This window comes from Thunnus maccoyii, chromosome 15, assembly GCF_910596095.1.
Source record: "Thunnus maccoyii chromosome 15, fThuMac1.1, whole genome shotgun sequence".
Classification (NCBI taxonomy): Eukaryota; Metazoa; Chordata; class Actinopteri; order Scombriformes; family Scombridae; genus Thunnus; species Thunnus maccoyii.
Window position 1 is genome coordinate 30,081,680 of NC_056547.1, and position 26,739 is coordinate 30,108,418.

General features: G+C 38.7%; 1 protein-coding gene and 1 long non-coding RNA gene across 4 annotated transcripts; one reads left to right on the forward strand and one right to left on the reverse strand.

Annotated features, from left to right (window-relative positions):
• Nucleotides 1-958: 958 nt before the first annotated feature.
• On the reverse strand, nt 959-25,226 carry tmem200b (transmembrane protein 200B). Of its 3 annotated transcripts, XM_042436551.1 has the most exons (3): nt 25,143-25,226; nt 3,714-5,026; nt 959-3,644 (listed from the first exon to the last, which is right to left on the reverse strand). In XM_042436551.1, exon 2 carries the CDS (start codon nt 4,974-4,976, stop codon nt 3,750-3,752), a length of 1,227 nt encoding a protein of 408 aa, XP_042292485.1. In that variant the 5' UTR covers nt 4,977-5,026; nt 25,143-25,226; the 3' UTR covers nt 959-3,644; nt 3,714-3,749. The 3 variants fall into 3 exon arrangements, with proteins under 3 accessions (XP_042292485.1, XP_042292484.1, XP_042292486.1); XM_042436550.1 differs by having other exon boundaries at nt 959-5,026; XM_042436552.1 differs by lacking the exon at nt 25,143-25,226 and adding an exon at nt 11,341-11,632 and having other exon boundaries at nt 959-5,026.
• LOC121913757 lies at nt 25,169-25,692 on the forward strand. Its single transcript, XR_006100372.1, has 2 exons — nt 25,169-25,260; nt 25,403-25,692. It is a non-coding gene; the product is annotated as an uncharacterized LOC121913757 (long non-coding RNA).
• The last annotated feature ends 1,047 nt before the right edge of the window (nt 25,693-26,739 follow it).

Consider the following 26,739-nt stretch of genomic DNA (forward strand, 5'->3'; position numbering starts at 1 on the left):
TGAGCTAAAACATGACAAACGCTGATGCAATGCTTAACTGCTGATGAATGGGGTGAAAATACAACCCTCAGGCGTCATGGTAATAATTACCCCACTCTTACCTCATTTTGCAGATGCCACTGTACTAATCCCTGTCTAATCCCTGCCAAATACTAATGCACTGGGTTTATTAGCTAATGGACAGCAACGGTTTTGTGCCAGTGCATATGATCCTGGCTGCATCTCGAATAAATAGAGCCATTCATTACTGAAACCTCTCTTTCCTAGCTTTTCTATATTTTGGTTGGCAGTGTGGTGAAAGTGACGGATCAGCTGAGAAGATGGAACAAGTGCTGATGTCCAGCACAGAAGCTGTAAATAATTAACCCTGATTTTTTCACATGTGCACCTCTGCGCCCTTTTACAGCCATGTAATCTTCTACCTTCCTGTGCTTTTGCCGCAGAGGGCAGGAGGTCCTGCCTGCTAGCTTTATGAGCTGTTAGAAACCCAGGAGCTAGCTTGTAAACGACCTATTAAATGAAAAGAGATCGCAAGGGACTGCATACCTGCCCGGAAGGAACCATAAAATCTAATAAGAAGGGAAAAATTTGGAGCATGCAGGAGGCTCTGCTGAGGATAATTGCAGCCAGGGAATTCGCTCTTGCCACTCCATCCCATTCCTGCTCAGGACTGCTTCAAAATATAAAGCTCACACCGTGAGCAGGAGAGGAAAAAAATTCTATTTCTCACATTTTCATTCACCAGGCAATAAACTGAACACAGCCTCACTGGTCCAGATCCCGGCTGGACGTGTTCAGCATGAAGAATATGGATGAAATGCTAAGTCTCCTTCGGGATGAGGAATGGGGTCGTCAGTGGTGAGCGAGGAGAGTTGATTATATGTTGCATATATATACAACCAGGTGCCATTACCTTGACAGTTTGAATAAATGAGACGGCCGCAAACGAGATGCTTTTGCTTTGCCTTATATTTGCAACACAGGCATGGCAATGTTGTTTAATGCAATGGTCGACACAGGGCAAGACACAGCCAGTGATTGTTCTGTCAGACCACTCATATTGCTTGGTATACATTTAGAACACAAAGTGTCACACATAGCATACACAACAGGCAGCACAGACAGAAAGAAAACCAGAGTAAGACTGTTGGTTCAAACATGGAGGGTTGCCTCTGCACATCTGCAAGTGGAGTAAAGGGAGGAGGAGGAGGGAGGGGAGCGGGGGGGGGGGCACAGGTCTCTGATTCATATTCTCTTCCCTCTATGACACACACCCAGCTGTATGCAGTAACACTGATCACCTCACTAAATCTAACTGGGACTGCGGTCGCGCCTCGTCTGCACAATCCATTCTGTCCATTTGATCAAAGAGGCAGTGAGGGAAGCGGGAGGGGGGAGGGGGAGGAGAGGGAATGTGTGTGTGTGTGTGTGTGTGGGCGGGAGGACCCTCCTCATAAATACTGGGTGCACTCTGAAAGGAGATGATCAACAGGAGACCAGAGGGAGGAGGAGGTCTGCCTGCTTTCAAAACAAGCTAATACTGCCTCAACTGGGAGAGGGACAACGAACAGAGAGGGTTGAAGGATGATTCCATTTCATTACAAATTGGGTGTTATTTGCATGGTTTTGGCCGTCCTTCCTATTAGTAACAACAACATTGTAATCACGGAGTTTATTGCTGCAGTCTGGGAACATGGTGACATCACAAAATGGGACGGTGTTGTAACTGACTGAGAAAACACTCATTCCTCTGATTCACCTCTGATTTGGAATAACGTCTCTGATGATATACACAACATCTTACAGCAGACCCTCCATCAGACACACTCAAAACAATGTCTGATTACAGGGAACATTTCCTAACATGTCCATTTCCTTTGAACCCTTTGAAACCTCGGCTTCTTTTGCTCCATTTTCGGTCACTGTTACAGAGATTAATGTCTTAGCCAGGCTGCCATATATTGTTATTCAGAGTAAGTGGGCAACTCAGAAATGCCATCAATTTGCATGCAAGTTGTGCTGTACTACTATACTGTGTTTTAGAGCTTTAGAGTTTTAGTGTTTTTTATGAAAAAAAATAGTTTTGTGCAATTTAATAATGTTTGTGTCCACATGTTTTTAACTTACATCATATCTTTATATGAACAGACAGATGAGAATATCAGTGGTCCAGGATAAATGAACCATGTTAACAGGACATTCTGAGCTTTAGTAATGTCAAAAGAAATACAGTGCAGACTGAAAAAAGATAACATTATGGATTTAGTCACTCCTATTGTTATTCTTTGTCTTTTATTGCAGATAATCTAGTGCTAAATTTTGGAACTACCACTGGAGTCAGTGTGAGTTAGCCTATATTGGTGACATTCTGGAAGATTGTCAGCATGACAAGTCCTGCTGACCTGACCTGAGTGTGCTGTCACTTATGGCCACTGAGTCAGACAATATCCAGGCGTTTGGCTTCAATGACTTCTCTTTAAAGAGGGCCAGCCACTGGTCTATAGAACATTTGTCTCTTTGCCATACAGTGCTGTGTTTTGCTGTTTGGTCACAGCTCTGCAATACCTTTGATTCTTATTTGTATATTATTTCACAGTTAGCAGTGGGGTGATGGTTTATCTACATTATCCATGTGTGGTGTTTGTTTTATCCTTATAAATAATGTATGATGTTGTAAATAGAGTAAACCATTACTAAAATATGGTTAATGTAATATACCAAAATAATCAATATAGGTTAATACATTGTGTGTGTTTGGTTTCTTGGCCCTGTGTTGTGTGCTCTAGTCCTGCATGCTGGGAGAGGGTGTGCTCATAAGGGTCCTTATCAAACATAAAGCCAAAAGCCCATGGTCCATGCAAACTGTCCATGAGAAAACAAAGGTGAACCGCGAAAATATCACCCAAAATGTCATCATGTTCCCAGATGTCAGTAATTAACTTGAGTGTATTCAGTATTATCATGGCTGATACTGTAGAACTGATGACCAGAGCTCTGAAAATAAGACCCAAGCTGAAATAAACTAGAATTACCTTTTAACTAGAATTACTTCCTCTACACATAAAACCAACATAGACATTACTCTGCATAAGTATTAAGATGTAACATACTGTATATCACTACCATGCATTGCATTTGGAGTATGGGACTTCAGCTGAGGAAAAAGTCCTATTTTATATACTATTTGCATTTGTCAAGAGCTGTTAGCACTTTATGGGCTCAGGAGTCCAGGTAGTTTGATTCAAAATTGATTGCACAGTGAAAACAATTCCCCGTCCTCCTGCATCCTTCTATCTCTCCTCCACTGAGTTGTACACACTGTGTCCTGGAAACAGGCAAACCCTTTTTAACATTGAGATACGAGTTGATTTCTCGCATCGCTGCCAACCCAAACTGTGGAAGTAAATAGCCTGTCAAATTGCTTCGCTCATCTGTGACAGTGTAGGGTCTGTGTATTGTTCCTCTTTTTCAATTATATAAAACATCTGCCAAATCCACCCGAGCAAAGAGTATAACCTCTGGGTATCAATATTCCACTGAAGATTGAGAACAAGCTCACGTTTTGGAAGATCCTTGCTGTGAAATACTGTAGCTCCAAATGGTCTGGGGATTGGTTTCTGGAAGACAAACTGAATTTAAAACCAAAAATATAGTGCAGTTTTAAAATCCAGGGTAAAGATCATTACTCCTTGGCTGTCAGTGTGTCTGTATCCAGGAGTATTCTCGGGACTGTGAAGCTGAAGCAGCCGTCACTGGAAAGGCCCCGAGCCAAAACTCTTATCCCACTGAGAACACTGCTGCTCTAACTGGTCCAGCAGTTTGTCCACTGAGTCCTCTTTGTTCTCCAGTTTCAGGTACCGTCTCCCGCTGCCCAGGTCTAGCCGAGGCCAGCTTCGATGAGTCTGCTCCTCCACTGCATCCACAACCTGCCCAGGAATGTTCACACAGACCTGTGAACTGGGCTCTCTCCTTGTGACTGCTGACTGATTTGTTCGACCTTCCTGTCCAGGAGTGTGGAGGCCTTTCTCCAGACGTACTGCAGTTTGGGCTATGTAAGGGTTAGTCCTGTAGCTCATGCTGTGGCAGCGCCTTGGCTGAGCAGCTGGGATATCCACCTCATCCACCCCCAGGGTGGACATGGAGCTGGCAGACACCAGGCAGTTGTTGAGATTGATGAGCAGGGCAGGCTGGGGGTTGAAGTTGGCACTGCCCCCATGCTCAGCACCAGACTGTCCGTTAAAGTCTGTCTGGCTGGAGTTACATGAGTTGGTATGGATGGAAGGCGGAGGCTCTGACTCCTGGTGGTGCAGGGCTTCTGTCTGGAGGACAGCTTGCTGGTAGATGCCCTCCATGCTGTCCTCCTGGTCACTGGGCTGTCTGGTCTGGAGCAGGGGCTCAGAGCTGGCCAGCTGCTGCAAACAGAGGATGTTGAGGTGGGCAGCTGGTAAACTGCTCACCCACTGGTAGTGTTTGGCCATGGAGTTGGCTGCTGCTATTTCTTTAAGGTCCGCTGAGGGCACAGCGGCGGACACAGAACAGATAACACTGCGCATCTGAGCCAGCAGCATCTGAGTCTCTCTGTCCCTGTTCTCGTACAGGACTGTGTTGGCACAGATGAGGATGAAGAGTCCCACCCCCATGATGACGGGACCCAGCAGCTTCATCCGCTCGCTGTGGATTAGGCTGGCTGTGGACAGGAGGCCTTTAGCACCAAGACTCCAGCCTGAAGATTGCGACTCCCCTCCAGTGGCTCCCAGAATGGACGACCTTGAAATCCGGTAGGGCCAATATCCTGCCACAGCTAGAGCAGTGCCAACAACCACCACAACGACCCCTAGCACCAGGAAGGCTCCAGGCATGGAGCGGATACGAAGCTTGCCTTGAACAACCCCGTCCTTCTTCTTTCTGCCTCGTAAGGTGAAGCGAGACTTCCGCCGGCGGGAGGGTGAAGATGGTGTAACGCCTCGGGTTTTCATGGCACCGATCAGTCCAGAGCTTTTGCTCCTGGTCACACCCTGTCAGAGGACTGTGGGAGTGGAGGAATCTCAGAGTTAATACAAAAATAATGATTTAAGTTTACATCCACTCATTCAAATACATATGAAATAGTTGGCTTACTGGTATAAGGATGATCACAGCAATTATTTCATTTTTTTATCAATAATAATCTATTTCCAATCAAATGAGTCAATTGCAAGCCAGTGTTGAATACATTTGAAGTAATAGTAGAGAAACACTCCATTTATTGGCTTTTTTTCTGAGTGAGATGTTCAGATGGATATCAATCTCATGTCTGTGTGTTCAGTATCGAGCTGCAGCTCCTCAAGTTATTACCTTGTGTTTTGTGACAAAATCATCTCAATTAAGAAGCTTTCTTTCAACCATCATCTACCATGAGATGCAGTCCACAGACAGACCTGTTATCCTACTGTAATATACTATATGTGAAGTACGTATGTCATACACCATACTGCCTTTGTTTCATTTATGTATTCATTTTAATTTAAGTGTGGCAAGAACTTCTTATGTAAGAAGCCTTATGTCCACTTGTGTGAAACTTAGGGTAGACTGGTATCCCAGCATGCATTTCACAACAAACAGTGGTGATGGGAGAGGACAAACAGCCTAACCCACAACTGTTATATTATTTGAACAGTCTCTGACCTCTGGTGATTAACTGGTGCCACAGGTGTCTCTGTAGCATTTCACATATAGTAGTATATACAGTATTCGCTTTTGGGAGACAAACTTTGCTCTCAGAGTTGAAATCTATTTGTTGCTGTCAGATTGGTGTGTCTGAAGGTAAAGTTCAGGTTCATGCTTCATAATGAGCAGTGAACAATGATATCCAATAATGCTATTATTATGAAAATGAATGATGAAATAACATTTCTTAATGAGCTGTAATAATGAATCTTATTTATTTCACAAAGTGGTGTATTATTTACACAATGTAATATGAGTATTTCATTTTTATTTATTTAGTATTGAACATTTTGGGTTTCCATATGGAAAAATTTTCCAATTGATAAATGGACTGCATACTTAAAATTTAAATCTTCATTTCTCACCTAAAAATTCTCAAAATTACATTTGGTTGCACACAGTTGTGGACAGTAACTAAGTACATTTACTCAAGTACTGTACTTAAGTACAATTTTGAGGTACTTGTACTTTACTTGAATATTTCCATTTGATGCTACTTTATATTTCCACTCCACTACATTTCAGTCTGGAAATATTGTACTTTCTACTCCACTACATTTATTTGACAGCTTTAATAACTTTACAGATGAAGATTTTGATTGTTTTGAAGTTACCTTTCAAGATCAGACATAACTTCTGTTAAAAGGGTAGGCATTATAAGCAGCTGCTTCAGCATTTTTTTCAGACTGCAGGAAAAAAAATTAAGTTGGTTTATTGTGCTGTTTTGAGCTGCTCTATTTAATTATCTGTCTCTTTTTACATGTTTATGTATATATAAAAAACAAATTTGTATGTGCAGAGTATAATCTCTGTGTATCAATAAATTCTAAAGGTTTGACACAATGGATAATATAACAAGCTTTTAAAATACAACACATTGTTAAAGATGAAACCAGTGGTTTCCAACCTTTTTGGCTTTTGACGTGTTACAAAAAGCAGTGTGTAGTCGGGGTCACATTTCACATGTCTATGAGTTGTTAACAGCTCCACCAAATAGTGATTTTTCCCTCTAAACTTCTCACATGCTTTCATTTCAATAAATGTTCAAATGATCCAATATTTCAGCAAAAATGAAAGATTAGAGAAAAGTCCAAAAAAAGAAAATTTGAACTTTGTTTTTTCTTCTTTCCTCTCCCATTAATCATCTCACGACCCCTCAGATTTATCTGGTAACCCTTTGGAGGGGCCCGACCCCTAGGTTGGGAACCACTGGACTAAACTAGCTAACTGTATATAACGTAGTTCAAACAGTAATATGCTGCTTACACACTGATGCTTCAGTATTAATACTGTCAATCAATTGAATAATACAATAATATATTTTAATTGTAATATTTATTATATATCAGTCACAAGGGACAATTTTGTGGAAAACAGGTACTTTCAGTAAATTTAGCTGATAATACTTCTGTACTTTTACTTAAATAGGATTTTAAAGGTAGGACTTTTACTTGTAATGAGTATTTTTATATACAGTAGTGGTATTAGTACTTTGTAAAGGATATGAATACTTCCTCCACCACTGGTTGCACAGTAACAGTTGTAAAAGATGATAAAAGTCATACAACACCACTGTTTGTTGCAAAATAAATGTTGGGATATTTGTCTACCCCAAGGTCACATGCACAAGTCAGCTCCAGAGCATCCAAGATGAAATAGGGCAAAGCAAGAACTGATGACGTTTCACAAGAAAAGATGGGAACACAGATTTGAGAAAGGCCTTTTGTGATAGAGATGACAGCGACTTGGAAATGGCTTTGCTAAATCCACAGCATCCTGACACAGAAGCATACTGGCTTTAGTGTAGATACAACCAAATACTTTCCTTCTGAAATGCATTTCATCTGTCATCATGATGGAGACATTACACATGAGTGGACGCCTGGAATCCAGCCTTATTTAGCGCACTTAAAACTTACTTTACTCAGTGGTTGTTTACCATGCACATATAATGTTAATCACTGCTGAAAATAATTAGAGTAAAACTCCTCGAACTGTTCCAAACCTTCAATGTCTGTGGGGAGCTTGTAAATTCAGCAAGGTAGAAAACAAAAGCTGAGAAATACTGTGCTGTTCTTCTTGAGTTCCCACATGGTCATAAACAAAGTGGAGTGAAATGGAAAAACTGCTTCAAAGGCTCTCACTGCAATTACTGTAAGGTCCTGAACATGTAACCACAAGTGTAAAAAGTTCTCACCGTGCTTTCTGACAAATAGCTCACTGCTAGCTCATTTCTCCTTCTTCTTTGTGTAAATATTCATGTATAGATGGGACCAGGCCTCATCACACTTCTTTGTGCTCTTTAAGTTGGACTCATTCATAAAATATTATATGGGACACAACAAATTGAGCGATAGTAAAACTATCTTTAACTAAATAATTTCTTTGGAGACTGACTACCCCAAGAGAAACAACAGGATCAGTCATTAATGCAAGTGCCCCAAAATGACAAATCCAGTATTTAACTGACAGCACCCAAGCAGCTGTAGAAATTATGACAAAGGAGGAAACCAGGTGACGTTATTATCTAACAACAAAGTTCATGCAGGGAGGAGGTCAGGTGGATGGATGGGTCAACAAACCATTAGATCTTAACATGAGAGACCAGTGTTTGTTTCCTGTTTCCAACCACAAGTCAAACCATAACCACAGCGTTGACACATCCTAAAATGATTCATTTTTCCACAGTGATTTTTAATAGTTTTGGAAGGCACAGAGAAAGGATGTCCTGTCAATAATTGCTGATAGAGACATCATGGACCAACCATGTATTTTGTTGTTTAATTTGGAGGGCTTGTTGTTTCTTTGTCATGGTATGTTTTTTTTCCAACAGTGACTAGTTATTTCCCATAAAGACTATAAAAACAACATAAATCTTCCTATTTAAGTACAGCCCTAATGACTAATTAGTTCACTTATCAGTAGAAATCTCATGAAAACAGTGGAATGAATTGAGCAGATGTTGAAAAAAAAGCTTTGCCTTATGCAGCCAGTGTTGGGCTGGGTGTCTTTCCAAACATTTTTGATACCAGTGCCAATACAATACCTGATACTCAAAAACTGTACTTTTTAAGTACTGTAGTTTGGGCCTGGAAGCCTGTTTTAACTCTTTTTTTATCATGTAACAAAATATGCCAAACTTCATCTAAAACAATATAGTCTTAAAGCTGTACTGTTCAATATTTTTATGTCAACAAATAACTACTGCATAGAAAATGATCACAAACTCTGTAGTTCTCCTCAGCTACAAGGAGTATTTTATTCTTTTTAGCAGCAGCAGCTGTTTTCAGTGACAACTCTCTGATAAACCCACTGTACACTACCTGCTCAACACCAGCAGATAGACACAGTTAGAAACTAGCTGGTGAACATAGCATTTAGCAGCTAAAGTGCCAGATATTTCCCTCCGGAGTTGGTGGAGACCAAAACAGAGCTAAAAGAGTGTGGACTTACATTCCCTAGGTGAACAGAAACCCAACTCCAAATGAATGATAATGTCACTCTGTGTGTAAATAAATGTCTTTGAGAAATTGTGTGAACTAATCTGCACATTTTTTTATATTTGTCCAGGCATAAAACTGGCTTTCTAACACATCCACTGGTCACATGATGACAACTGAGCAAATTCAATCTGCTGATGAAGACTGAGAACCTGTTGAAAGCTCCTAAAAAGATGAATAAATCAATCTCAAGTCAAGATTATTTTCTCAAACTACTATTCCCAAATAAACAGTCCAATTTAAATTGCAAAGGTTTAAAGTATATCAGACTTCATTCAAATCATTTTGGACCACCCTCTATGTCCTTGAAAACAGAAAAGCACAGTCAATATATTCAAAAGCCAAACTCAAATTCACTTTGACCAGTGTGTAATGACTGAGCAGGAGCATGTACAGAAAACCATCGAAGTCTGACTGAATTCTGACCTGCGTGTTGGTCAGAGTCTTTTTTTTTCTTGTTCTTTGATATGAACAGATTTAGTAGTTCACATAGCCTAACTGATGACACTTTACTTTGCATCCCCCTATTTAGTATTTACGCTCACTATATTAACAGCAGATGTAAGCACAGTCAACAACTATGACGTCTCCTGTGGACGCCCTTAAGTGTTGTAACAGATAATGAATGACAATATGAAAAAACACAGTTGTAATGATATAAATAAAATGTCTTCATAGGAGAAGTAATAATTGCTGACAAATATTGCACATTAATAAATGCAAATATGTCCTTTTATCTGCTTATTACTACATTATAGTGAGATATGATAATATATTAAATATTTGAATACTGATTATAAAAACTACATGGTAAAGTAAAGTGTTTTCATTTCATTAAAGTGGGAACAATTGGTTGATTAATCAATTGGTCAATGACAGAAAATTAATTTGCAATAATCATTAGACTCAGTAAAATGATAACAGTCTTTTTTAAGCTAATTTGAGTATTTGCTGCTTTTATTTGTGTTCTATAATAGTAAACTAAATATCTTTGGGTTTTGGACTGTTGGTCAGACAAAATAGGAAAACACTTGACGACATCACCTTGGAATGTGGGACTCTGTGACGGTCATTTCTCACAATTTCCTGACATTTTGTGGACCAAATAATTAATAAAGAAAATAATTTGAAGACTGATCGATAAAATAATCATTTTAGTTGCAGCCCTTAACTTCACACTGAATGTTATTCAGGCAGAGATCCTGTAAAGCTGCTGGTGTTCAAACAAAGCGTGTGCTGAATCTCAAGTACGTCATTGTCACCTGTAACAGTCAAACAGAAAACACCACCATTATTCCTGCAACAGTTCATCATGTGTGTTTGGAATAAGACTGCAGTAACACAAAGAGAGGCTGGTTCACTGTGGATTGTAATCACCAGCTCTGACACAAGTTTTTGTTGGCACAGCAGGACTGCACCTGAGTGTAAACACACATCTGCTACAGAAAATACTCGTCCAGTCACACAAGAATCATGGGATGTGTGCTGGAAAACACTTATAATCGCTTTTAGCTCGAATGAAGCATGCATCCAGTGTGCCATGAACCTATCATCATACTGCTCATCTGCTGGTTTCCAGCAGAGGAAGCTGGATTGCAGCCAGACCACTCCAGGGAAGCCACAAGTTGTGCTTGATGATTGGAGCAGAGAAAGTGCAGGGAGATAACACCGTGTGATAACCTTACAGCAGGGTGTGGAGGGGTGGAACCATGCCAACAAAAATGTCTCATTTTCTGTAATGCCAGTGCACCAGCAACGCGCAGTTATTTAGTATGAAGCGGAGACAGAATGAATGTTGCTATAATAACAGCATGTAGCCATTCCAGTCGACAGGAATCAAACGGGTTATCTACCTTAATGTCGGGCAGCCTCCGACTATCTCCCCTAAAACTGTGTCTGCTGTGTGTTTGGCTACAGACAGGAATGTGTCTGACTGACCGTGCTGCTGCATTCCTCCACTTCCACACAACAGTGGCAGTCAGCAAACAGCAGCTTACCAAACACACTGACATTTATTAAACATAAAGTCATAATTATAATCATTCTACTCAGCTGCTCTGACTGCAGCACGACCCTCCACACACTCCTGCCATCTAACTTCTCGTCCAGCAGCTGGCCACTTCTGGAAACTTGCCTGTATTTCTCGGATCCTGTTGTAGCTTGCTCATAGTTTGAGGACACATGAGATCCTGTTCATTTGGGATGACTTGTCCCCGGGTAGTACAAAATCCCAACTGCTATCCCTCTTTCCGACACAGCCACACCACGCAGAGGACAGGAGAAGAACACAGCGCTGTTTCCCACAACTCCTCCGGGCCGTCAGACACTAAGTTCATGTCATCAGGAGGAGACTGAGATCCAGCAGAGTCCAGCCCGCAGCCCCGCAGCCCCGCGCAGCTCTGTAGTCTGTCTGCGGCCGCTTCAGCTGCACCGACACCGTCAAGTGAGCAGCAACCGATCCATCCCTTCACTAGACCCGCTGTGATTTTCAAACTAAAAGTATTCACAAGATCCAAACACACAACAGGAGGATAATAATGTCTCCATTTCTGGGAAAGGTCAGAAATGTATGAAATTATGTTAACTGAACTCAGTGGTGGAAATCCAACCCGCCCTCCTCAGCAAACAGGATCTGGCATCAAACTGAAGATCTTTGTGGACTTTTCACATTTTGTTAATTACGCTTAAAGGACAGTTTCACAGTTTTCCCATCTTAATACAACAGTCAGGAGCCGAAATGAACACTGAAACATGTTTTTCTTGCTGTAATTATTCTTCTTAATCATGCTGACTATTAGAGGATCTCTTCATAATGCACTTACAATGTAAGTGATGGGGGACAAAATCCATCTTCTGTACAAAATGTAGTTTAATATCAGTTTATCTGAAGCTTATATGAAGCTTCAGCATCCAAATGAGTCAAATCAAGTAGATATATTTCAATGTTACAGTCTTTTTAGTGCCAAAGTCTCTCTTTTTGTTACTATACCTCCACCAGATTGTGTGCTCACAAGATATTAACTTGTGCAAACAACAGCAACATAAATGTTGAATAAAGAAACCTCCTCTCTGCCTTACATTAAAGTGTTTAATTATCTAAGCTGAGAGAGAAGACTCATACAGCATAAACAACATCAATCGTCTGAGGAAGACACATCACATTTATACAGAGGAGTAAACAAGACACACATGAAGGGAGTCACAGCCAAAAGAATCGAGGGCCTCTCACACTCTCACTTCAACATAGTGTCTGCTGTTTGTTCACAGAGGATGGACAGTTCATTCAGGGTTTAGCTCTCAGTATGTCTTGTAATTGATTTCTTCCTTTGCTCAGACCCTTTCTATCTTCTGTTCTCAGTCAGCACTGAAACAATCTGTCACCTCCACCACCTTAACCAGGAGAGAGTTCATGATATGATTCTGATGAGTTAATCTGAGTACATAAAGATCATCAGCATATTAAATCCATGCTTCATCTTACATAAGAACTCTTTTCTCTTACTAAGGCTTGTGTGGCAGAAGACATCAGTAAAGTAGAGACACTTTAAGCCAAAACTCGTATCCATACAAACAGCAGATGAGAAGGCAGCTTCAGATACTGGACAGTATATATCAAGTGGGATGTCATAATTAGTGGCTAAAAAGATTATTAGTCTGTTGAAGTGTTTCCTCCACATGTAGTTTCAGTGAGGTCAGGGCACTTCTGTCAGAAGGGAGTGTAATACTAGGACTGGTGCACCTGTAGCAATGTCTATCAAGTACCTTGGTCAGTTTGCTGCCAATATATGTCAAACAAAGCAGTCATTCTGCTGCAAAATGAACACTTTTGCCTTTGCTATTTTAATGATAAACCTTCTCTATTTCTATTACATTTATTCATACACATACTTAAGCCACATTTTTCATGCCATTTGCATTGCTTTTACTGAAGTAAAGGATCTGAAGACTTCTTCCACCACTGTCCATAGTCATAAGTGAGTTTTATGAGTCTCAAAGTTATGTTTCTTCTTGCACACTATTCCTCTGGTGAGAAATCAATCAGGTCAGCAGTTGCTTTAATTTTTCTTTAACAGAATTGATCTTATTTGTAATCCTAACTAGTATTAAAAGGTCTTTAAAACTTAGACTCCCAGAATAGCTAAATAAAGTATGTGCATCAGTCTGTCTGTGTTTATGTCTGCTTTCATGTATCCAGAATAGGATCATTCATCTCTTGATGAATACTGTTAATTGTTGAGATTGTTTTTACATGTATGTTTATAAATGAACATGATTAAAAAGTACTAGGTATATGCGGGTGGTACGTATGATCATTGTCTAACTTGACTCAGATTGCATTTGTCTAAAGTGAACTTTGCCAGCTTTAGCTGCATACAGGCTCACCAAAAAGAAGATCTCTAAAGTATTCATTCATTAATTTTTCAGCTAAAATCTCTGGACATTTTGTTTCCCAGGCTGAAGTTCTAAAATGTGTTTCAAAGCCTTTTCTGCACAGCCAGGAATACAATTCTGGGGGAGAAATTATGAATCTATCTATATATTATTTTGTTGCAGTCACCCTTCAACATAGAAAAGTCTAAAAACACTGGAGTCAGCTTTAAAAATACCCACTACATGTGTGTTTTTTAAATTCTCCCCAAGTTCCTAAAACCTCACAAATTCACCACAAAGGAAAATAATGACCTCAATGTCCACATTTTTGGCTGCAGCTCTGACTGAACATGTTCACTGCTGGTTGTTCAACTTCTGATGATAGCACATGGGTAATTTTACACATTTGGTTCAGTGGATGTCCATTTCTTCATCTTTTTGCTGCTACTTCTTTTCTTCTTCAGCAAGCAAAGGTCCACAGGCTGACAGTACTAGTACAACTTTGCAGTGTCAGTGAAATGTTTTGGTGACTCTTTGCCATTGATGCAGCATAGGGAATGTACATTCATCTCATTTTGTGTTATTTTTGTGTTTTGGGCTCATGCTCTTCATTTCTGTATTATTTAATATGAGGAGTTTGCCAATATGTGTCTCTGAAGGAGATTTTGATCCAAACATCTGACTCTTTTTACATATAGCTTTAATTTATTCTTTCATTTTATTTTTTTATTTTTATTTGATATAATTAACTGATACAATTAAATATATTCTCAGTGTGGTGAATCAAAAAAGAACACAACTATGAACATTTTAACATCCACACTGACTGATCTCAGTAAGCTATCTCTTGTTATTGTATGTTGCAAATCTATGAATACAATTAAGACCAAAGAGTCAGCAGAAACAGAGATGGCTGTTGGTCTCCACCTAGTGGATGAATTACATTCACTGCTGACTGACTGGATTTAAAGTCAACCAGCTGTGATTCAATTTGGGTTCAATAATTATTTGTTTTCATCTATTGCTGTCCACATCTGATAGTAAACAATAACAAAAGACACTCAAATGAAAATCCAGTTCAAAAACTTTTGAACACAGTTAGAATTGTGTATATATTTAGATCCAAATTGTAGATCCACCTGGATGTTTCTGGAGGGAGGAAAGTTGAGCACCCAGAGAAAACCCACACTGAAAATCACACAGCCAGAACCTGCATGCATTTGTGCAGAAGGATAGATGCTCTCTAAGTGTTCTCATTATGGCAAGAACTTTTTAATTATGATATGTTAAAAATGATTTAGGTTAGATTAGACCTTTATTGCCATTGTGCTCAGAACAATGAAAATATGTTTAGCAGCTTCTTCAGCAGTGCGCAGCATAAAATAAACAGTAAAGGTTAAATTTGTGATTTGTACTATTTTATTTTGTTATTTCACAAAAATATAATCAAAATGAACCAAATCAACCAAACATCCTGTACCTTCTCTCACCTCCTCACACCAACAAACACATGAAGATTGATCTAGGATTATAACCTTATTGGAATAAATATGATTACCTCTGAACATAAGAGAGGCCCTGGATATTGGAAATTTAATCAGTTACTCTTAGAAGATAAGGTTTTATTGAGGCCACTAAGATTTTTATAGAAGATTTTTTTCACCAAAATGTAGGTACAGAAAAGCCTTTGGATGTATGGGACGCTAGTATGTAGTAGTATATAATACAGTTCAAGGAAAAAGAAAATACACCATCTTAAAGAACAGGAGAATAAAACAAATCAAACCATTATCTGAACTTGTAGATGATAATTACAATAAAGAATCATTTATCTCCCTTAAACAAAATGAAAAACTTCTACAAAATTAAGTGGAATGGATGGAAAAGGGAGAACAATGTATTAAATTCATGAACCTACAACACAGGAATGCAGCCATAAAAATCATCACAAAGCTCATAATAAATAACATCACATTTATGGAGCCCAAAGATATTATCAAAGAAGAACAAATATTTTTCTAAAATATTTTCATTTCAAAATCCCCCAGTCCCACTTTTCAGTGCCAGCACAGAACCTTTTTTCCCATCAATGAGGCCACGATTAAAATCTGATCACAGAGGAGGAACTGTCCATGGCTCTTAACTGCTTTAAAATCTTTAAGAGCCCAGGCCTGTATGGAACATCAGTTAAATTCTATCAAACCTTTTATCATCATATTAAAGCTCATATGTTGGCATGTTTTAATAGTGCATATATGGGAAGGAAACTATCAGGAACTAAATAAGAAGTGCTGATTTCACTAATTTCAAAACAGGAACACAATGGACAATATAAAGACCTGACAAATCTCAAAAACTGGAGGTCTATTACATTACAGTGTTATGATGCAAACATTCTGGCCAATCAGATAAAAAGGTATTACCTAGGGTCATTCATCCAGGTCAGTCAGGATTCATGAAAGGAAGAAGTGTAAATGATAACAGACAGATTTTTAGAAATAATAGAGTTTTATGATAGAGTACAAGAACCTGGTATAGTTTTTATTGCAGATCTCGAAAAGGCCTTTGATAATCTACAATTAGACTTTATATACAAATGTCTGCACTATTTCAATTTTGGTCCATCCATAATTAATTGGATAAAAACACTATAGCAATACAAAATGTACAATAATTAATAAAGGTTAACTCTCAGAAACATATTTGAAAAAAGGCTGTCCTCTATCTTCATGCTTATTTATTTTACCTATTGAAATTTTAGGACAAAAAGTACAAATAAAAGTAATATCAAGGATCTTTTTATAAATAGTATATAATCCAAATTAAAAATGTATGCGGATGACACAAATTTTACAATAATACCGACTGTAAACTCAATACTGGCCTTAACTGAAGACTTGGATTAATTTTCAGAGATGTCAGGCTTGAAACCAAACCATGATAAATGCATAATCAGGTGTACTGGATCCCTGGAAAATATACAATTACCTACAAATTTTCCTATCAAATGGACAACTGGACCAGTCAACATATTGGGTATATGTATCCCAGAGAAGCAGAGCAAAGTTACAAAAATACATTTTGAAAGTAAACTCCAAAAAATACAAAAATGCTATCTTCCTGGACTGGATAATCTATGACTCTCCCTAATAAATTAACTTCCTTACCTACCCCTCCAGAAGAATTGTACAAAAAATATCTGTATTTATATAGAATAATGAACCAGATCAAATCAAAAGAGCATATTTATATGCAATGCAATTGAAGAGGGAGGCTTGAAACTTTTGAACCTAAAAGGATTAAATTATTACCTAAAAGCATCTATCATATCGAAATTATATCATAACCAACACTGGTTCTCAGCAAGATTACTTAAAAGCTTCCACTCTACATTTGAGAAAGGGTTCTTTCCATATGTAAAAATGACCCTCTTCAACCAGTAAAAAATGACTTATTGTAAACAAACAATTACTAAATAAAAACCTTATATTTGTAAATTATTTAATAGATAGAAATAGCAAGATTATGACTTTTCATAAAATTTCACAAGTATATGGTCCAATATACACACCACTAAAATATCATAAAATTATTGCATCAATATCTAATGTCTGGAAAAATGCCATAGCTAAAAAAAAAAACAAAGACAACAAAAAATGTATAAATATAATATAGTCAAAGACAAGATAGTTATAAATCCAATAAATACCTTAAATAAGTGGGAAGACTCAATCAATATAACAATTCCATGTAAAGATATATTTAACATTATCTATAATTCAACCCTAGATGTATCCATACGTATAATACAAATACAGATAATAAATACATTTTTACCCACCAAAAAGATGCTGTCTATTTGGGGCCTAGAACAAACTTGCTTGAGTAGGTTTTGCAATGATGGTGAGGAATCAATCTTGCATTTGATGTGGTATTGTCCTATTGTTGCTTTATTTTGGGATCAAGTCCAAAAGTGGATACTGAACTATAATGGAAAAAAATAAATAAATAAAAAATATATATATATATATATATATATATATATATATATATATATATATATATATATATACTATCAATTTACAAGCTGTAATTTTAGGAGATAGGAGATAACATTGTAATCCTGTTTGGAAAAGCATTCATAATAAAGCAGAGAATATGCACAATATATGAGATTTCAAAACCTCTTAAAACACACTGGATGATAAAAAGATTAACTTCTAAAAGAAAATTACAAAATCTGAAATTCCTAAAGGGATGGGAACAACTAAGCCTTGGGGAAGGATGGGAATAGGAAAAAAAAAAACACAACAAAATAAAATGGCTTATGCCCTCCTTCCCTGCCCTCTGCTGGCATAGTGCTGCGGTTGATAAGGTCATGGAGGACCAAGTGGCTGTTGAGAAGTGTAGGTATTCTTGTGTCACTGTCTACTTCTACACCTCCACACACCTCACCAATCACTGTGTGATTGCCAGATTGTTGGTTTCAGAAAGCTACGAAACGTTGATGGACAAAAATCACAATGGCCACAAACACACACAAAAAAGACATCATCGCCTCCTCCTAGCTGCATCCAGCTGCTTCCCTGATGATCTTGCATGCCTTTGTAGTCTTTTTTCACATTTATTGGTACAAATGCAAATAAGGACACACAGTTTCAAATTGAGTCTTCTCAAAGACATTCATGTAGTTGCACTCGGTTGAATACAATACAAGTGACACAAGTAGTTGTGTTAACAAAACAAGACTAAAGAATGGTGTATACACCATCAGAACTGCTTTTCAGACATTCAAATAGCTTCCGAAACCCTCTCCCTCCACACACCTTTCCAACATTAAATTAGGGGGTGGGGGTGTCCAACCATTTCTGTAACTTTCTGAAACTGCCAATCTGACATTCACACCTGCTTCAGGCTGTTTTGGCCAGCTGTGTAGAAGTGAGAAAGGAGCCAAGGTTTAAACTTCTCTCTTGCTCTCTTTTTTCATCCTTTACACAATAGTTTCTGTCAGGTGAACAACTGAATACAGCACTATGAAGAATCTGTGTACCTTCGTCTCAATAGATTTCCTATACTGAAACAAAAATCAGAAAACAAAATACCAGGCTTTTTTTTCGCTGCTGAGAATACTGTGAAAGTATTATTGCTGTTTGCTGCTTGTTTGGTTGTTTATCACACTAAATTGATTTGTGCTTGTCCAACTGCTTGGACTGCTCTGCCTTAGCTTGCCATTGTGTGTTAGACCGTGGCTTGCATTTTATTTGTTGAAATCTGTGAAAATAAAAGCAAGAATCACTTCTCCTCACAATCGCTGAGATCTTTTGTTCTTTGGTGTTTTCACCCTCTCCTCTCTACTAACCCACTTGCATGTACACACATGCAAGTTTCAATGCTCACACACAACTTTGTTGTCAGACACATATTGCTAAGCAACAGAGACGCTCAGCTTTGTCCAATGCCATTGTAGTGACCAGAGGCCCATGGTGAGTGGTGGTCATGGATCCTGGATAGCAACACAAATGACATGACAATTCCAAGTCATACTAAACAATCAATAACAGATAACCGGTAATGTATTTTTGTTAAAAGTGGAAATTTTTTTGAATAGATAGAGACTTTATGTTGTATTACCTTAAAGAATTTATGTTGTATTACCTTAAAGAATTTATGTTGTATTACCTCGTAAGAAAGGGCAGACTATTTTGGTTATAATGGTAACAACAGCTTTAAGTTCAGAACTAATACAAGCTATTCTTTACGGGATGTAATGAAGTTTAGTTATATGAAATGGTGTAATTCTTGTAACTTTGTGCAACATTAATCACATCATGTTTTTTGTAATATGTATATTTTCATTTTCTTGCCCTTTGTAAAATGTTCACTTTGAGAAAAAAGACTGTGATAATTAGTCATGTGACTCAATGTATTTATCACACCTGTGAGTACTCAGCAGTTGTACTGAGTGAACCTGAAGAAGCTACAGGAGAAACACGTTGTTCGCTCTTAATAAAGTCACAGTAAAGTCATTACAGTGTGCGGTGGTTAATTTTGATTTTCACAAGCTATTCTTTATTTGAAAAAAAGGGAGATGTATTATATGTTCTGTTGTATACAGTTAACACCACAAGAGGTCAGTCTAATGTAAACAAGCCGGAGCCTGGTAACCAGGGGTGGTATAATGATGCAACTGCCAAGTAAAATCATTCTGACAAGACTACTTGTTGTGTACGTCTCGTTGATACAGCCATGAAGCAAAAACAGACAATCTTTAAGGTTCTTACAGCACATTGAAAGGCACTGAAGGTTATGCCTAATATGAATTGCAATGAAATTTGTCCTTGTATCCATGTGTCCATGTATTTATTTTCCACTCTCAAGACTAGACTAAAGACTAAAGGCAACCGCAGACCACAATAGAAACTCCAGCAATTGATGGCGCTCAGTGGCTTTGGCGTTTCAGTGTACACTCTGGAAGTGCCTGACAGGCGAGATCCAGGCATTCTTCTCTACTCTGTTTGCCTGTGGACTAGTTATTGTATCATCAACATGGCTGTAAATTGCTTAGCCACCCTCCAACGTACCTGAAGGACTTTGATATTGGATACTAGTTTAGCTGAACACAGTTCATAAAAAGTTGAGTTAAAATACTATTCGGCTGAATGTGAAAAAAGAAAGGGTGCTTTTGTTGAAAATGAGATATTGTTTGTTTAAGTTGAGACAAGGTAAAACACTAATAATCTAACAGAAAGGAATGGAAAGAAAATGTAGATATAGAGTGTTAATTAAAACAAACATCTTCCTAAAGACGGTTATTGGACTGTACAGTACAGTACAGCACACAGAAAGGGGAATGTCATGTTATCTGAGTTGTGTTATGGTACATCACTGCCACCTGTGGTGGCTGTGGCTCAGGAGGTAGAGCAGGTTGTCCACTAATTGGAAGATCAGTGGTTCGATTCCCGGTTCCTGCTGTCCCCATGTGGATGTGTCCTTGGGCAAGATACTGAACCCCAAATTGCTCCTGATGGCTGTGCCATCAGTGTATGAATGTGTGTGAATGGTTAGCTCCCTCTGATGGGCAGGTTGCAACCTTGTATGGTAGCCCCTGTACCCATTCAGCATATGAATGGGTGAATGTGATTTGTAGTGTAAAAGCGCTTTGAGTGGTCTGAAGACTAGAAAGGCGCTATACAAGTACAGTCCATTTACCACCTGCTGGACAGATACAGATAGTATCCTGTAATATGTTTTTTTTTCAAATAAAGGTTACCAAGTGAAACACAGGACATGTGGTCCTGAGCTCTCACTTCTACATTCCTTTCTTTCCATCCTAACATAACAGTGATGAAAAAACTAGGATACATTATCGCCAGTTTACTAATTCTGTGGTCAGGGGTTGATATTTTTAATGGTTGGACCTTTCTGTTTTGGCAGATATGTCTGATGAGATTAAATTAACTATAATCATAGGGCAATTAGGCTATAGTAAGCAAGTATTGGCTGTCGATAGGATCTGTGGCCATGTGAGAACATTTATATTCAGTTAATATTTCCAAAACCATAGCCTATGTTCTGTTAGGCTAATATGTAGGCTACAATGTTTTTTACTTCTTGCAACTAATCATTGTTAGCAGCTTTTATCAGTACGCATATTTTCAACCAAATAATCAAAAATGGACTGTGCATTGCCAGACCTATTCCACACTTCTATTAGTGTAACAATGGGGAAAAAAAACTCTCCTATGGAGTCTCAAGCCAACAATATGCCACCATCAACTTTTATAAAAGGTAGGTAGAGTCCTTGATATGTGCTGTTGTAGTGCAGTAAAAGTGCAGTATAGCTTTAATTATTCATTTGGCCACAGGATTAAGCTACTGTTGACAGATTAGTGGATGTGATATATTAACAGAGGATGCTAATATAGGCAATCATTTTGCAGCCAGTTTAGAGTTTGAGAAATTACATGGGTGTGGGTAGACTATTAAGTGTGATAAAATAGTTGGGAGATGACCCCGCATATTGTAGGCAGACCACTGTTGTCTTGCATTTATTCTGTGCGGGCCATTCTGTGCTTATCAATGCTTATCTATGGACTAGACACAGCCTTTGTATAAGGGAATTCTCAATGTTGTAGCTGTTGTTAATAATGTTGAAGGGTCAGAGTTAATATTAACCTAGATAAGGGGCTCCTTATCAAGAAAATTAAACTTGTGAATGAAAAAACAGAATTTCAGGCTTTTTAAAAAAAATTCTATTTCGTGTCAGAAAATGCTTTGATATCCTTTTTCTTCAAATTGAGGGACAAAACCATTTTTTTTAAAAAACCCTAATTTTTCATTTCCTGATTTTCATTTCAGAATTGGAAATCAATTGAGACAAAGGTACACGGATAATGAATGCATTCCAACAGGGCCTGTCTGAATATGTGTAGGAAGGCTGATGGGAATGTTATTGGTTTTGACAAATTAAAATTTAGATCAGATGATTATGCTAGATGAAAAGTGATTACACTTAATCCTAAGGGGAACATGAATGTATGAATCAAATTTCATGGTAATCCATTCAATATTTGTTGAGACATTTCACTTAAAACCATAATGTTAACTTCATTGTGGTGCTGGAGGAAAAGTGAAGGGATCACCAAAGTTAGCACATTGCAGCCACAGTATGATCCAACAAGCACTCAGTGTGAAGCATAATGAGGCCTTAATCACAAGGCTATTCACATCATGTCACATAAGAGTTGCTGAGGTCTTAATGTCACATGGCGGTCTTGACAACCATTAGTCACATGAATCAGAGCCACTTGAGAAGGGTTGCTTGTGTAACAGAGTTAGTGATTACACTTGCCATTACTAGCTGTGTCTTGCTATTATTACTGAATGTGCACTGAATTTCATTTATCATTAGTCACCTGTCTGTTTTAATATTATAACAGTGAAGGAGGGTTCCCACACCAGGTCTCGAACCCCAGTCTCCCAGACCAGTCACCCTTTGGCTGCCTGGTTAGCACAGTCATAGCTTGTGACTGGTGCCATGGGTCATTACACTACCTTCTCCTTCAGGAAGCAGGTCCCCTTGCTTCAGCTTTTACCGGCTCCCTCACACCTGTGGGCAAACACGGCCTCACGGTCTAACCATCCCACTTCTAACACAAATGTAACAGTGAAGGAGGGTTCCCACTCTGGGTCCCAGTCCACAGACAACTGCACTAACCAGTGCAAAGGGTCAACCTGTTGGCCAAGGGTCATTACAATATTATGTTATTTAGGTTTTATTTTGTTATGTTTGTTATTTTGTTACTACAAAGTGGGAGGAAAAATTAGAAAATAAAATACACCTCTCTAGTGCCCTATTTAGCATTTTTATAATAATAATAATAATTCTACCATTGTACCAAGACAGATTTTTACTTGAAATGGTAGAGGTGCAGAAATGGACAGCAAGAGTAAATTCTGTGATATATCTCCTAAATCTTCTGCCTCAATGACAAGCTGTTGTTGTCCAAAATGTTCAGTTTCACTTTTTGTGGGAGTGTTTTTCTTCAAGATACTTTAGTTCCTGATTCTGTGCATTCATGAACACAACTGGTCCAGGATGAAACATTTTCACATCAGACAGACTTCAATTCATCATATTTCTCTTTTGACTCTTTATGTATTCCTGCTGCATTTAAATTTTTGCTACATGATGTGGAATACATCTGAAGGATAATATTCACAACATCTATTCTGGAACAACTGTCACAAGTTCTGAACACAGCAAACACTTCATGTACTTTCTTTTCATGTGGGAGTCTCTTTGATCCACTGGCTCTATCTGTGCTCATACATTTTTCAGTTCTTTTATGCAAATAAAGACCTTGTGCAACCTTATTTGGATAATCCTCTTTACACGGTGAGAAAAGGGACTTTAAACGATTAGTTTTTTGCATATGTTTTGGTCCTTTGTTCATATTTTACCAATCAGGTGGAAGCACTTTTATTTATTAGTGTAGTTTAATATTTGATTTGAATATGAACATGTGTTCATCATCTTAACTTAGGGTCCACTTTAATATGTTTTCATTGTTTTTTTGTTTGTTTCGATTTCTGAGGTCCACTTCCTAGTTGAGGATGGTGCTCTCATGAACACATGCATATGAATGCTGCTTACTCCACCAGTTGTTGGTAATATGGACTGTTCCAAGTGGGACTGTGGGAGGGAGGAAGCAATGGGTTTTGTTTTTGTATTTTGTTTTCCTACCAGCCTGAGTAAAATGAACTCTAGCCTGAATAGCATGTTGTAGAGTTATTGTACATTTTAAAGTGTCAATGGAAAAGTAAGTGTTACCATCATTTTAGTAGCTTTAATTTTCTGTTTGATTTTACCCTAGATATTGGAATGACCTAATAAGGGCCTAAACCAAGAGTCCCGCCACCTGAAAATTAGGAGGAGAGACAGAAGGAAGGCACTGGAGCCATAGATATAAAACACTAGATGCAATGTGTCATAGTGACTTGTCATTCTGGGATGGAACCGTACAGCAGCCATCTTACCGGGGTCCAGTTTTAAACTTACTATAATTGGAACCTATGGTGAAAGAGGCTTATATTGTCTTTATAATCCTTGTATTTTTCTACCAGTACTGTTTTTTATTCAAATTTATGAGTGTAAAACAACTGTGTCTATCTAGAATGAACCAAAAAAACAAAGATTGTAATAGAATTTTTATTATTATACCGTAGCTCCAAGAGAACAAATCATGAGGATAATGCATTTATATTGCAGACAATGATTTTATTTTATCGTGCCTGAATTTAATATCCTAGATAGATTCAGTGTTATGGCCTATATTGGCAGACAATTACTCTCTCTGTCTCTCTCTCTCTGCATGTTCCTTTAACATCTCAAGCCTCTGACATCACTGCACTTAAAATGCCTGACCATTGCCAGTGTCTACCTGCATGTTTTGAAGTACACCTATTGTTTTTGATGGCCGAATATGCACCAAAAGCATTATGAGGTGCGTCAAATTGTTTTGACGTCCCAACTTCAACCTTGTTTCGATTTTGGAGCGTCAAATGGGGACCCAGCAAACAAAGCTGTTCTCTCTGCAGCCGAAAAGGAGAGAGAGATAGTGCAAGCCAGCTAAGCACCAGCATTTGAGAGAGAGAGAGAGAGAGAGAGAGAGAGAGACAGCGTGGCGGTGGTCAAGTAAGGAGAGCGAGCGGTAGTGAGAACAATGCTTCTGAATGAGAGAAATAAAACGTTTATTCTGATTATTTCACAGCAGTTATGTTTTACAGCACAAATAAATTACCATCAAACACTCAACAGATGATTTACTGTGGAAACAGACACTCATTTTCCTCCTCTGCATTTCTCCTTTTCATTCATTCATTACATCCAACTGATTTAGCAGTTAATACAAAGAACAAAATAACAAATCTGTGTTGGCTCTGTGGTGTTGGCATTTCAAATCTGATGCAGTGAGCCATATGAGCATCAAATGGCAGGGCTTTTAACCTCAACCTTGCGTTAAAAGCCCTGTGTGTGAGTTTGGTAAGACCACTGTCACTTACCTGGGGAAACAGTTTGGTCATGGGCAGGTCCATCCAGTAGATGCCAGGGTCACAGCTGTGATGTCCTATCCAGCTCTCACTACCAGACGTGACCTCCGATGTTTTCTGGGCATGACTGGTGACTATCTCACTGTGTAATTATAAGTTGAACTGGACATATGTGGTATTAGATTCCACATTTGTTGTAAATTTCAGAGTTATGGATTGTCGTAGTGTTGTGGGATGTGTTTCTTCCTGTTCTCACCTGTGTTTCTCCCCAGATTACTGCCCTTCCCTCTTCCTGCTGCTGTAGTGATTGTGTGAATGAGCACACCTGTGCTGACTTGCTCATCAGGGCCTAGAGGATAAAGACCAGGAGGAACAAACAGATGATGTTTATTAGTGTTATGTTTAGCCTTATTTTAATTTAACTGTCAACTTGTTGTTTCATTTATGTTTTTATTTAGTTCCACTTTCGTCTTGTATAGAAAGTAGTTTTCAGTTGGTGTTTTTGGGTCTTTTGTAAACCTTATTTAAGTTGTGAATAAATTCTTGGTCTGTTCATACTGTATACTTCCATTCTCCTTGCTTCTTTGTCCCCGGTTTAATTTTATGTTACTCTCTTCACCCGCTGGATTAATTTGGGGGATGTAACAAACTTCCAGCAGTTACAGCAGCAAGATGTTTCTCTGAAAGACTTGTTACAACAAGGTTCAATAGTACAGGGAAAGGGTGCAGAAGTTCCTGATGGGGTGAGCTATGCTCTTCAGGGTGGGTTGCTGGGTCTCAGAGCTGGGGATTCTATCATATTTCAGCTGGTAGTGCCGGTACTGAGACTGAGAGAGAAGGTCCTAAAGCTAGGACACAGCATAGCCTGGACAGGTCATCTAGGTTCTAAATTTCCAGCTGATTTTATTGGCCTGGAAGTGAAGTACAGAACTATTGTCAGTCTTGTGCAGGGTGTCAGAGAACACAGGCAGGAAAGAAATACATCCTAGTGGTCTGTGAATATGCTACAAGGTACCCAGAGGCCCTCCCTTTACCTCTGCTAGACAGGTAGCATATGCTCTGCTAAAGCTAATTTCTAGAATGGGTATTCCTTCAGAGATTTTGACAGATCTAGGCTAGATTGCGAGGAATCAGAAGCATTCGGACAACCCCCTGCCATGTGCAGGTTGGTTGAGCACTTCAACTGAACCCTGATGAGCATGCTCAAGAAGTTAATTTCTGCAAATGCAAAGACTGGGATAAGTGACTTCCCTATCTAATGTTTGCTTACCGCGAAGTGCCACAGGCTGCAATTAGGTTTGTTCCTTTAGAGCTGATGTTTGGCCGTCAGGTCCCATGTCTACTTGATGTTCTCAATGAGTCCTAGGAGGGGCCCAAGGGAAAGCCAGAAAGTGTCCTTTCTTTTGTGTTACAGATGAAGGAGAAAATGCAGCAGATTGTCAAGCTGGTTCAGAAAAACCTGAAGAAGACACAGCACAACCAACTAGCCTGGTATAATCAATCAGCAAGACAGCGGTCTTTCAAGCCAGGTCAGCAAGTCCTCCCCACACTAAGAACAAGTTGCTGGCAAAGTGGCAAGGTCCTTATGCTGTCACCAGGAAACTGAGAG

Excerpts from the sequence above, each read along its gene's own strand:
- tmem200b (XM_042436551.1), bottom strand. The coding sequence starts at position 4,976 with ATGAAAACCCGAGGCGTTACACCATCTTCACCCTCCCGCCGGCGGAAG.